The sequence below is a fragment of the Felis catus genome, chromosome B2 (assembly GCF_018350175.1).
Source record: "Felis catus isolate Fca126 chromosome B2, F.catus_Fca126_mat1.0, whole genome shotgun sequence".
NCBI lineage: Eukaryota > Metazoa > Chordata > Mammalia > Carnivora > Felidae > Felis > Felis catus.
Genome location: NC_058372.1, coordinates 134820890 through 134834763, shown reverse-complemented (window position 1 = coordinate 134834763; position 13874 = coordinate 134820890). Strand labels below are relative to the sequence as shown.

Below are 13874 nucleotides of genomic sequence, written 5' to 3'. Positions count from 1 at the left end.
TCCCCCACTTGTGCTCTAGCTCTCTCTCTCTCTCTCAAAAGTAATAAACACTTAAAAATTAAAAAAAAAAAAAAGTCTTGAACATATAAAGCCTAAGGAATATTTTTCCCGGAAAGATCCAACTTGAAAATACCTTTTGGATAAAGTATTCCAATAGGAAGAGAAACACATCCAGGAAATGTAACAAGAGAAATAAGGAGAATGAGTAACCAATTTTAGTGAAATTTTAATTTGTTAAAGATGGTTAAAATTTTGTTTAAAAAACAATTTTTAATTGTTAATTTGTTGAAGATTACTGTTGCCTTAAAAAATGGCAGGAAGGGTGAGGGAAATTTATATCACAGAGAAGAAAAAGTATAGCAACAACTCAGAAATGAAAATCTGGGTAATATCAGGGAAATGGGATGGGAGGAAAAACACACAAGAGATGTGAAAACATGCTAAATATTTTGTTTTTTGGGATGAATGAAAGCAATGATAAATAAACGTAAATAAACATTAGTATGGTTCAAAGGTTAAAGGTAATGATTCTAAGAAAAATAGAATGTATAATGTTCAAACTAGCAGAAGAAAACTCAGGACAGTAAAAAGAATGCAGATATGGAGAGGGAATTTTTTAAAGCATAATAAATGAAAAATATGATGGCTGAGATAACTCCTCCTGTATTAGTAATCACAACGAAAGGTAAACTATTAAGCTCTCCAATTAGAAATTCTCAGGTAAGATTTAGAAAAGAATCCAATGCATATACATTGTCTTCGCGCCTGGGTGGCTCAGTCGGTTAAGCGTCCAACTTTGGCTCAGGTCACTATCTCACAGTTCCTGAGTTCGAGCCCCGCGTTGGGCTCTGTGCTGACAGCTCAGAGCCTGGAGCCTGCTTCACATTCTGTGTCTCCCTCTCTCTCTGCCCCTTCCCTGCTCATGCTGTGTCTCCCTCTGCCTTAAAAATAAATAAACATTAAAAAAAAAAAAAGACACCCTTAAAATGAAAAAGATTAAAAATAGTAAAATGAAAAAGATTAAAAATAAAAGGTCTGATCTGGTTGCAGGCTAGGTCCATTGCAGAGCCAGCATTAAAAGCTGAGAGGCTTACAACTGAATGTAAACTAAAAATAAGGAAGATGGTGAATGTTACGTGGTTTGATCACTTTTAACATTTTTTGAATTTTTTTTTTAATGCCATTTGTATTCCTCACGCCGTAGGTCCAATGTGGATCGGCAAGAAGATTCTGCTCATTAAATAGAACAGCACTGAGAATCTGCAAACTTCCAAGAATCCTTGGCCAATTTTTCCGGACGCGTGCGCATGCAGAGGTCCAGCCCAGCCAGGTGAGGGAGGGAGCGTGGGGCGGGGCAAAGCCAAGGTTCCGCGCTGCAGGGCAGTAACTCATCTCTCCCTGCGCTCCCTCCCCGTGCACACGCGGCTCCGCCGCGCTTGGCTCGTCCCGGGGCTCCGGGTCGAGATGGCGCTCATTGCGGCCACCAACTTCGGACTTGACCTCCTGGTCCTGTTTGTGCTGTCCGACTGCACCTGCGGGGCGCGAGGCGGAGGTGAGTTCCTGGGCGCGGCGCGCGAGAAGACAGGTGAGTCCGGCCAGAGCTTTGGGACACTGGTCGCGGGGTAGCGCCGCCGCGCCGCCCTCTCACGTCCCCGCCGCGGCCTCCTGTTCGGCTCGGCGGAGTCCGCGGGGCGGGTCACATCCTCCGCGACGGAAAGAGGCGACTTGGGCGACTAAGTGCTGCCTGACGCTGGGGACGAGGAGCGCAGGGTAGGGAGCCGGGCCGCGGAGGGAGGTCTGCGGGCGCTGCCACCCGGCGCCTGCCGCTTGGGGAGCCTGAGCCCGAGCCCCTGCGGCCCAGGACTCGGGCCGGACGGACCGCGATCCCACAGGGCCTGGACCCCAGGAAATCCCCGACTCTGGCCGCTCACACAACTCTTACCTCATGGGTTACCGTCCCCACTGCTGTCCTCCCTTGGACTACCCAGCACACGGGGCAGTAGTTCAAGGCACATGCAGCGCCACCGCCCTAATTCGCCAGCCACATCTCAGTTCAGAGTCGGAAACCTCCCGGCAACCAGGCCCTGGACCACCTGCAGCCTCTTACTCCGTGTGACTTTCCCTGCTGCAAGTGGCATTGCCTCCCTTGGACACTGTAAGGGTCTCTTCCCCACCTCCAATGGGGATGTCACAGAGTGCACAGAGCACGTTTTCCTAACACAATACCTCTGCGTCACACCTTCTATAGGGTTATGTGACCTAAGAGGCTGGTTCAGCCACATTCCTTCATCCAGGGATTGTTATGGCCGCTTCCCTGCTACAAGAGCACTGTCGGTTACTTACAGCAGAGACCTGGGAAATATTTAATAGATGCAGAAAATCTTTGCACCGGGCTGGCATTTAAGTGAAAATACAAGAGGGCTCCTTCATACCCTTGCATTCAGAGAGGTTTTGATGTTGGTACTCCTCTCTCTCACTGCATCCAGGATAAGTACTTTTTAAACATTCTATTTGGAGAGAAGAGAAGGCCGTGTAAGAGTACTGTACTTGAATTTCCTTGCAACCTAGCCCCCAACCCACAAGTAATTCAACTGCAAAGATTTTTCACTCCTGGGACAAAGGTGGGGGATGTGCAAGGACCACATGGTGATGTGGGTACCTGAGCCAAATGATGTCTCTGTGAGCAGGGGCTGGGAGAGGTGTCTTTTCATTATCTGGGGCACCCCCTGCCCTGCACCAGCTCAATAACAGGGGCCCCTGAGGACGCTTTCGATCCCTGTGGATGGTGTCAACTCACGCAGTAGGATTACGCAGTGAAAACGTCCGGGTGGGTGGTCTCTGCTCCCCAGAGTACGCTCACCCCTGTAAATGACCACATGACTCTTTGGGGAAGGCCAGCAGGAAGCATTGCTCTTGCTGTTGACCTGAAGGGTCCCTCCTGATTGGAACCTGGCTTCTGCTTCTAGTAAAGAGTTGCAGTTCTGAGAGGCGGCTCCGTTCTGGAACCTGGGCAGAGGATCCAGACTCTCTGTGGGGTCACCGCTTTCAGCTTCCCCCTCATCCACCTTGGGGATTGGTCTTTGTTTTTATTGTTTAACTCCAGCAGTCTTCGGGTTGGCTGTCCAGCTACTTTGCCTTTACAGTCATGTGTTCTGTGAGCCAGAGGGATGGACAGCTTTCTGTGGGCCAGGCCCCCGGCTGCTTTCCCGCGCCTAGGATCATTCTAGGATCATTGCAATCGTTGCCGCCTCCCTGCTTCGGACAGTTGAGCGCCTATACCTCAAATCTATTATATCGGGACTTCCCACCGCCAATACCACGGGGAGCCTATTTCTGCAACGCCGTCCCATTACCGCCAAGCTTCTGCCTTCAAAGAAAGCCATCACCAAGCTTCTTTTGTTTTAATTTCTTTAGAGAGAGAGAGAGAGAGAGAGAGAGAGAGAGGGCGCAAATGGGGGAGGGGCAGAGAGAGAAGAGAGACAGAGAAGGAGAGAGAAGGAATCCCATGCAGGCTCGAGCCACAAACTAGGAGAGCATGACCTGAGCCAAAGTTGCACACTTAACTGTCTGAGCCACCCAGGCGCCCTGCCATTACTAAGCTTCTTCAGGATTTTGGTGCCTTCTCCCATGCATTGTTTCTTGGTTTCTGTTTTTTGAATTTTATTAAAATCCAAGCTACCATATGGCGTAATAATGGTTTCAGGAGTAGAATGTAGGGATTCATCAATTACATGTAACACCATGCTTGTCCCAACAGGTGCCCTCCTTAATGCCCCCCACCCATTCAGCCCATCCCCCCACCCATTACCCCTCCAGCAACCCTCAGTTTCTTCTCTGTATTTCTGTCTCTTTTGGTTTGCCTCCCTCTCTGTTTGTATCTTATTTTTCGTTCCCTTCCCCTATGTTCATCTGTTGTGTTTCTTAACTTTCCACATATGCGTGAAATCATATGATATTTCTTTCCCTGACTGACTTGTTTTGCTTAGCGTGATATGCTCTAGTTCCATCCACAGGCTGCAAATGGCAAGACTTCATTCCTTTTGATCACCAAGTAATATTCCATTGTGTATTTATACTAGATCTTCTTTATCCGTTTGTCACTCGATGGACGTTTGGGCCCATTCCATAATTTGGCTATTGTGGATAGTGCTGCTAAAACACTGGGGTGCATGTGCCCCTTAAAATCAGCATTTTGGTATCCTCTGGAGCGGTACCTAATAGTGCAACTAAGGGGTCATAGGCTAGTTATACTTTTAATTTTTTGAGGAACTTCCATATTGTTTTCCCTAGTGGCTGCACCAGTTTGCAGTCCCAGCAGCAGTGAAAAAGGCTTTACCTTCCTCCACATCCTTGCCAATAGCTGATGTTTCCCGAGTTGATGATTTTCGCCATTCTGACTGGTGTGAGGTGGTATCTCATTGTGGTTTTGACTTGTACTTCCCTGATGATGTGTGATGTTGAGCATCTTCTCATGTGCCTGTTGGCCATCTGGATGACTTCTTTGGAAAAGTGTCTGTTCGTGTCTTTTACCTCTTTCTTCACTGGATTATTTGCTTTTTGGGTGGTGAGTTTGATAAGTTCTTGATAGATTTTGGATAGTAACCCTTTCTCGGATATCTCATTTGCAAATACCTTCTCTCGTTCCGTCCATTGACTTTTAGTTTTGTTGAATGTGCGGAAGGAAACAGACCTCATCTTGATTAGGTCCCAACAGTTCATGTTTGCTTTTGTGTTCCTTGCCTCCAGAGACATGTCAGGTAAGAAGTTTTTGCAGCCGAGGTCAAAGAGATTGTAGCCTGTTTTCTCCTCTAGGATTTGGATGGTTTCCTATCCCACATTTAGGTGTTTTTTTTTAATCCATTTTGAGTTTATTTTGTGTATGATGTAAGAAAGTGGCCCAGGTTTGTTCTTCTGCATGGGCTGTCCAGTTTTCCTAACACCATTTGCTGAAGAGACTTAATTCCCACTGGATAGTCTTCTCTGCTTTGTCAAAGATTAGTTGGCCATATGTTTGTGGGTCTATTTCTGGGTTTTCTGTTGCGTTCCTTTGATCTATGTGTCTGTTTTTGTGCCCGTACCATACTGTCTTGATGATTACAGCTTTGTAATACAGCTTAGAGTCTGGAATTGTGATGGCTCCAGCTTTGGTGTTCCCTTTCAACAGTACTTTGGGTATTCGGGTCATTTCTGGTTCCCTGCAAATTTTGGAATTGTTTGTTCTAGCTCTGTGAAGAATGCTGGTGTCCGTTTGATAGGGATTGCATTGAATATGCAGATGGCTTTGGGTAGTATTGACATCATAACAATATTTCCTCTTTCAACCCACGAGCATGGGATGTTTTTCTACTTCTTTGTCCTCTTGAATTTCTTTCCGAGATTTCTGTACTTTGCAGCATATAGATCTTTCACCTCTTTGGTGAATTCATTCCTAGGTATTTTATGGTTTTCAGTACCGTGGGCTTGATTCCTTGATTGCTCTTTCTGCTGCTTCATTATTGGTGTAGACAAACGCCACAGATTTCTGTACATTGACTTATATCCTGCAACTTTGCTGAATTCATGTATCAGTCGTAGCAGGTTTTTGGTGGAGGCTTTTGGGTTTTCCACATAGAGTATCATGTCATCTAGGAAGCATGAAAGTTTGACTTCTTCCTTGCTGATCTGAATGCCTTTTATTTCTTTTTGTTGTCTGATTGTTGAGGCTAGGACTTCCAACGCTATGTTGAACAACGGTGGTGACAGCGGGCATCCCTGTCATGTTCCTGACCTTAGGGGAAAGTTCTGTTTTTCCCCCTTGAGGATGATATTAGCGGTGGGTGTTTCCTACCTGGCCTTTGTGATCTTGGGGTATGTTCCTTCTATCCATCCTTTCTTGGGGGTTTTCATCAAGAAGGATACTGTATCTTGTCAAATGCTTTTTCTGTATCTATTGAGAGGATCGTGTTCTTGTTCTTTCTTTTATTAATGTGAGGCATCATGTTGATTGATTTGTGGATATTGAAGCAGCTTGCATCCCAGCAATAAATTCCACTTGATCGTGGTGAGTACTTCTTTTAATGGATTGTTGGCATGGGTTGGCTAGTAACTTGTTGAGAATTTTTGCATCCATGTTCATCGGGGAAATGGCTCTGTAGTTCTCCTTCTCAGTGGGACCATGCATTTTTTATGAGTTTCTTTGAGAGTCCTCCAGATCGCTCCATGAGCATAGTCGATGGGCATATTTTTGGTTTCGTTTTGGCATTTCTTACTACATTTGTTCTGTCATATGCACTTCTCCGGGCCTTTTTAATCCCTTACCACTATCTGTCATGGAATTCCTGATATTCTAGTGTGTGCTGTGTGGACCATCCTTCTTTCCAAGCCTCCAAGGCCCATCCTAATGGTAGAGTATCACCATGACCAGGCCTGTGCTAAATGCTGGGACCCAGGATTGCAAATCTCTCTTCTCTGACTTTGGATTCTATCCTCACTCTGCCCCGCCCTGACTCAGCTCCTCACGAGTAGGCCCCCTCATGGTCTCGCATCTTATTAAAAAAAATTTTTTAATGTTTATTTTTATTTAATAATTTAATTTTATAATAATTTTATTTAATAATAATTTTATTTAATAATTTAATATTTAATGTTTGTTTATTTTTGAGAGAGAGAGAGAGAGAGAGAGAGCGAGCATGAGTGGAGGAGGGGCAGAGAGAGGGAGACACAGAATCCGAAGCAGGCTCCAGGCTCTGGGCTGTCAGCACAGAGCCCGACGCGGGGCTCGAACTCACCAGCCGTGAGATCATGACCCGAGCTGAAGTCGGACGCTCCGCTGACTGAGCCACCCCGGCGCCCCTCATCTTCTTCGAGACACTGGCATAGATCCTGACCATCAGCCGGCATGTAGACCTCTTCTTCCCATGGCCAGCGTAGCGCGTGCCTGAATTGATTAAAGACTGAGTGATGCTGGGTATCAGCCTGGTAGACACAGGGGACATGTCCCTGGCTGTATGGTTTCTGGTCAGGCAGAGGAATCCCGACCCTTGGTCCTTTTCCAAGAAGGGAAGTGCGCCAGCCTTCAATTGTTAGGGGGGAGGGGCTGTGCAGGGGCCGCCTTTGCTCTGCTAGGCCAGCCCTGCAGAGATACAATGACTGTCACATGGATGGGAGAGGGATGCCTCTGGGTCTGTTCTTCCAACCCCAACCCTAACTTACGTTTTCATTTGCAGATGCTCTTTCTCCTGCCTTTGAATTCCTCATCACACTAAAGCACAATCCTGGACAACCATGGTGTGACATTCAAGGCAAGGTCAATGGACACAGGTTTCTGTATTATGCCTGTGGGAACAAGGAGGTCGAAGTCTTTGGTCCTCTGGGGAGGAATGTGAATGACATAGTGTTTTGGGAGAGACAGACCGAAACTCTGAAAGACCTGGCAGACGAGCTCAAGAAGAAACTACTTGACTGGAAGGCAGCGGGTTTTATACCCAGTGGTAAGTCGGAAAGGCCCAGGGCAGAAGTAGAACAGTTTGTAGGGCCAGGGACCTGCTGTGTTCATGTACAACTTAGACATGGGTCCCACACATGTGGCCCAGCAGCCAGGGCAGTGAAGAGGGACAGAACAGGACCAAGAAGGGTGAAGGGGAGCCGAGGAGTGGACAGCGGGTGGGACAAGGGATCGGTCAAGACCAGAGACTGACTTCATTCCCGTGGTGGGGGTGGGGGACAGATTCTCTCTCCCTGCAGGGCAGGATGGTGTGTGTGCGTGGGGACAACGGACGCACCAGCGGATCCTGGGAGTTTGACATCATTGAAAAGATATTCTACTTCTTTAACTCAGAGAGTGGAAATTGGACACTTCGTCCTAGAGGCCTACAGATAAAGGACTCATGGGAGAGAGACAGAGATTTGACCAATTTCCTCATGAAGATCTCAGTTGGAGATTGTAACAAGTGGCTTGAGCGAATATTGGTGCACTGGGATGAACTGTGGGAGACAACAGGTAACTCAGAAGACTGGATGAAGTTGTTCTCTTGAAATCGGGCCAAACTTCTCCACTGTAGTGTGCATGTGTGTGTGTGTGTGTGTGTGTGTGTGTGTGTGTGAGAGAGAGAGAGAGAGAGAGAAAGAGAGGGATAGTGAGAGAGAGAGAGACAGAAACAGAGCCAGAGAAGGTGATCCATCCATGGTGAATTTCTTTTGGGGAGAATAATGGCCACAGATATGTTCTAGCATCCTTCCTTTCCCTTCTCATCTCCTGAAATCTCTTCCTTGCTACATGTCCTTTAGTTTTCTGGGATTTCTTGGATTCCCTCCTGGCCCCAAACATGAGGGTGTCAGTCTGATTCCAGAGATTCCTTCTCGCTCTTCCCTTTTCTGAGAATCATTGATCTTCTCATCTCATCTTGTCTCTGGCCGGGGATCATTCCTGGCCACGTGCACTGTTAGCTCCAGAGAGGGGGTCAACTGTCACCACCCTCGTGCTCCATGACCCCCTCTTCTGCCACAGCAGGAGTGACCAGTTATGTTGGAACCCATGCTTCCCCCTTTAGCTGTGCGAGGTCCTTCGGGACAGGTCCCGTGTCTTTCCTCGGTTCCCGCCCCAGAACCTGTCACAGCAGCTGCCACAATGTAGAGTGACAGAAAGCATCTGCAGCGTGGGATCATCTGCGGCAGGAGGAGCGGAGGGGCCATCTCTTCCCATTTAAGTCTGAAACAGGATTTGGGGTCTGAAACCCTCTTGTGTTTCCATTTCAGCCCCGCCAGGCTCACAGCAAGTCACGGCCCAGTCCGGGGCCACGGCCCTCAGACCCATCACCTGGATCCTCCCTGTGATTCTCAGCCGCTTAATCATAATTGGCATCCAAGGTAGAGTCTTTTAGAGTGACAGGTACTGAGAGCAGATGGAGCGGGAAGGGAGGGGCAAATGGCCTGGTGTGAGGACAGGGACAGGTGACTCCCCCACCCGACCCTGCCCACTCGCTGAACCTTGTCATCACAGAAGTGAGACGAGGTGATGAGTTCCCCTGTCCGTTGTTAGCAGTAACGTGGACAAGCTCAGCCCTGAGTTGTCATAAGGCCTCACTGTTAAGGCCGCTGGGAAAGGGGAGGGGCCCCCCAATGCATAAGGCCTGTTGACGCTAAGGAGATCTAGCCAGGTCAGGCTTGACTCAGACCTGATTCTAGATCGAAGAGAGCCAATTTGGCCCAGTGCGGGTGGTGTGCGGGGAGAGGGATGCACAGCTTGGGCAGTACTCACATTGGAGCACGAGAGGCGTGGTGGCTCCACATGATGTCTCAGGGGAGGCGACTCCATCCAGGGGCCTACGAGAAGAGGCACCAGTGTCTGTTCCGGGGGAGGGAGTGGGAAGGCCGGGCAGAGGCAACTCCAAAGCCTGGAGTTGAGTGCTGTGTTCCCCCAGACAGTGGCTTGGGTCTTAGCACGTGAGGCAGAAAGTGAACAGTGGAGACTGTGCATGACAAGATGTAGAAGCGTGGGAAATCTGGCTCAGGCTGCTGCAAGGCACTGGCAGCTCGCTTCCTGCAGACCTCAGATCCGGAGCCACTGAGCAGCCCTGCTTGGAGCAGAGCTGACCCGGGAGACGGGGGGACAGAGCTCACCTGGGAGATGGAGGGACAGAGCTGACCGGGGAGATGGGGGAGCAGAGCTGACCTGGGAGACGGGGGGACAGAGCTGACCTGGGAGATGGAGGTACAGAGCTGACCGGGGAGATGGGGGAGCAGAGCTGACCCAGGATATGGGGGCTGAGTTGCTGGGGGTGCTCCCAGCTGAGCCAGACCAGGAATGGATGGGATGGGGGAAGGAGCATCATGCTAAGGGCTCTGAGCGCTGCTAGCTGGGAGGCTGGGAGGGAAGGGAGAGGAAAGGATCTTTGCTTCAAAATTCCACAAGGTTAGAGATATCAAGTGCAGGCCCCTGTCTGCTGTCAGATCCCTCACCAGGTCCTGTAGGACTGCCCATCAGAGGCAGAATTAGAACCCGAGTCAAGTGGGCAGAATGATTTGTTACTTCCTGAGCCCAAACCCTTGGTAACAGCGCCTGGGGATGACTCAGTGATTTGTTTCCAGAGGGAGGAGGTTTGTAAAGGCGGTTGGACCCAGGGCTGGGGAGATGGCTGGAGGGAAGTACATGTCCCTCAATGAGGGCTGGGCTCTGGGTGCGGGGGTAGGTGGGGAAGGGCAGCCCCAGGACAACTGGCCCAGGAATTTCTCGGCCACGAGACCAACACCTGTTCTTTTCTCAAGGCTGCTGATTATACCAGGAAGCCCCCGAGAGTGTCGTCCCGCTTAGCGATTCCGTTTTGCTAGGCTACCTTTGGATCACTTGCTGTTCGGTTTTAGACCAGACTTTAAGAATCCAGCGACGTCACCAACTTCCAGCTATTACAAAGCCGTAATTATCAAGACAGTATGGTACTGGCACAAAAACAGACACTCAGATCAATGAAAGAGAATAGAAAACCCAGAAATGGACCCACAAACGTATGGCCAACTAATGAGCAGGAGAGAATCTCCAATGGAATAAAGACAGTCTCTTCCCAGTGGTGCTAGTAACAGTGGGCTGCAATGTGCAGAAAAACGAACCTGGACCACTTTCTCACACCAGACACAAAAATAAACTCAAAGTGGATGAAAGACCTCAATGTAAGACAGGAAGCCGTCAAAATCCTCGAGGAGAAAGCAGGCCAAAACCTCTTTGATCTTGGCCGCAGCAACTTCTTACTCAACACGTCTCCAGAGGCATGGGATACAAAAGTAAAACTGAACTTTTGGGGCCTCATCAAATAAAAAGCTTCTGCACAGCGAAGGAAACAATCAGCAAAACTAAATGGCAGCCGGGGCGCCTGGGTGGCTCAGTCGGTTGAGCGTCCGACTTCGGCTCAGGTCACGATCTCGTGATCCGTGAGTTCGAGCCCCGCGTCGGGCTCTGTGCTGACTGCTCGGAGCCTGGAACCTGTTTCAGATTCTGTGTCTCCCTCTCTCTCTGCCCCTCCCCCGTTCATTCTCTGTCTCTCTCTGTCTCAAAAATAAATAAACGTTAAAAAAAATTTTTTTTAAACTAAATGGCAGCCAATGGAATGGGAGAAGATATTTGCAAATGACATATCACATAAAGGGTTAGTATCCAAAATCTATAAAGAATTTATCAAACTCAACACCCAAAACACAAATAATCCAGTGAGGAAATGGGCAAAAGGCATGAATAGGCACTTCTCCAAAGAAGACATCCAGATGGCCAACCGACACATGAAAAAATGCTCCACATCACTCATCATCAGGGAAATACAAATCAAAACCACCATAAGATACCACCTCACACCTGTCAGAATGGCGAACATTAACAACTCAGGCAACGACAGATGTTGGCGAGGATGCAGAGCAAGAGGATCTCTTTTGCACTGCTGGTGGGAATGCAAAGTGGTGCAGCCACTCTGGAAAACAGTATGGAGGTTCCTCCAAAAACTAAAAATAGATATATATATCTATATATATCTATACACACACACACACACACACACACACACACACACACAATGCAGTATTACTCAGCAATCGAAAAGAATGAAATCTTGCCATTTGCCACCACGTGGATGGCACTAGAGGGTATTATGCTAAGTGAAATTAGAGAAAGACAAATATATGACTTTACTCATATGAGGACTTGAAGATACAAAACAGATGAACACAACGGAAGGGAAGCAAAAATAATATAAAAACAGGGATGGGAACAAAACATAAGAGACTCTTAAATGTGGAGAACAAACAGAGGATTACTGTGGGAGCTGTAGGAGGAGGGATAGGCTAAATGGCTAAGGGGCATTAATATGATAACGAACTTAAATGTAAATTTTAAAAAAAGGAAAAAAACAGGGGCGCCTGGGTGGCTCAGTCAGTTAAGCGGCTGACTTCGGCTCAGGTCACGATCTCGCGGTCCGTGAGTTCGAGCCCCACGTCGGGCTCTGTGCTGACAGCTCAGAGCCTGGAGCCTGTTTCAGATTCTGTGTCTCCCTCTCTCTCTGACCCTCCCCTGTTCATGCTCTGTCTCTCTCTGTGTCAAAAATAAATAAACATTTTAAAAAAAAATGAAAAAACCAAAAAGAATCCAGAGAAATCAGACCACAGGGTGCAGCACATGTAACATCCATGTCCATTCATGCATTTGGGGAATGCACTTTTATTTAGCACTTTTCTTAGTATGTTATTTCATTTTCTTTTGATACTAAGTGATAGAATTATTTTATTTATTTATTTTTAAATGTTTCTTTACTTGTGAGAGAGATCCTGCACGGGGGAGGGACAGAGAGACAGAGGGAGAGAGAGGATCTGAGGCAGCCTCCAAGCTGACAGCAGAGAGCCCGACATGCACAGGCACCAGTGTCTGTTCCAGGGGAGGGAGTGGGAAGGCCGGGCAGAGGCAACTCCAAAGCCTGGAGTTGAGTGCTGTGTTCCCCCAGACAGTGGCTTGGGTCTTAGCACGTGAGGCAGAAAGTGAACAGTAGAGACTGCATGGCAAGATGTAGAAGCGTGAGAAATCTGGCTCAGGCTGCTGCAAGGCACTGGCAGCTCGCTTCCTGCAGACCTCAGATCCGGAGCCACTGAGCACCCCTGCTTGGAGCAGAGCTGACCCGGGAGACGGGGGGACAGAGCTGGCCCGGGAGATGGGGGGGCAGAGCTGACCCGGGAGATGGGGGAGCAGAGCTGACCCGGGAGATGGAGGGGCAGAGCTGACCCAGGAGATGGGAGAGCAGAGCTGATCTGGCAGACGGGGGAGCAGAGCTGACCCGGGAGATGGGGGGACAGAGCGGGCCCGGGAGATGGGGGGGCAGAGCTGACCCAGGAGATGGCGGAGCAGAGCTGACCCATAAGATGGGGGGGCAGAGCTGACCCAGGAGATGGGGGAGCAGTCCGTCCCTGCCTCTATGGCCTTCACACCCATCACCTCAGGTTATCACCATGATCACTCTGGCCATCCCCACACGGAAACCCGAACACGTCCTTGCCTGGTGTCTAGGCGGGCAGCCGGTATTGTGGGCACAATGGGGGGGACATAGGGGACCAGTGGTCCCTGACTGCTGGGGAGGTCTTAGCCTGGTAGCAGGATGGGGAGACCCCCAGACTCTCATTCTGCTTGATCCACAGACACCTTTTCCCATTCAAGGAGAAAATAGACTAAGACCTCCTACTGTACACAGTCCCCATGTAGAAAAATGAATTCCAAGTGACCATCGTCTTCACGGTCCTAAGGCTGTGGGAAAGTGGATGAAGCCCGTACTAGTGTGCTGAACCTGTCTCTACTCAAGAGCATAGGGAATAGAGCAAACTCTGTGATTTAACAGATATTTAGGAAATTAGTTCTGGGCGGATTCACTAGGAGCATATTCAGGAAAGGCAACGCTGTGTCGTTTGGAGGACGAGACACTCAAGGGAGGGTATTATGCTAAGTGAAATTAGAGAAAGACAAAAATCATATGACTTTACTCATATGAGGACTTCAAGAGACAAAACAGATGAACATAAGGGAAGGGAAATAAAAATAATATAAAAACAGGAACGGGGGCAAGACAGAAGAGACTCATAAATATGGAGAACAAACTGAGGGTTATGGGAGGGGTTGTGGGAGGGGTGATGGGCTAAATGGGTCAGGGGCACTAAGGAATCTACTCCTGAAATCATTGTTGCACTATATGCTAACTAATTTGGATGTAAATTTAAAAACAAAATTCAAAAAAAAGATGCATGCTATGACTTCAATCTTCTTGAATTTGTTGAGTCTTGATTTGTGGGCTAATATGTTATCTATTCTGGAGAATGTTCCACATGTACTTGAAAAGAATGTGCATTCTGCTGTTTTAGGATGGAGTGTTCTGAATATACTA

At 48.4% G+C, this 13874-nt stretch overlaps 1 protein-coding gene across 4 annotated transcripts; it reads left to right on the top strand.

The window, feature by feature from the left end:
• Positions 1-1384: 1384 nt before the first annotated feature.
• LOC105260590 (UL16-binding protein 1-like) lies at positions 1385-10843 on the top strand. 4 transcript variants are annotated; one of them, XM_045058197.1, is made up of 5 exons: positions 1385-1552; positions 7206-7469; positions 7706-7978; positions 8734-8844; positions 10339-10843. In XM_045058197.1, the coding sequence occupies exons 1-5, from the start codon at positions 1465-1467 to the stop codon at positions 10392-10394; spliced, it is 792 nt and encodes a 263-aa protein (XP_044914132.1). In that variant the 5' UTR covers positions 1385-1464; the 3' UTR covers positions 10395-10843. The 4 variants fall into 4 exon arrangements, with proteins under 4 accessions (XP_044914132.1, XP_044914131.1, XP_044914134.1 ...); XM_045058196.1 differs by having other exon boundaries at positions 1385-1585; XM_045058199.1 differs by having other exon boundaries at positions 1385-1585; positions 8734-8866; positions 10243-10843.
• Positions 10844-13874: the final 3031 nt, after the last annotated feature.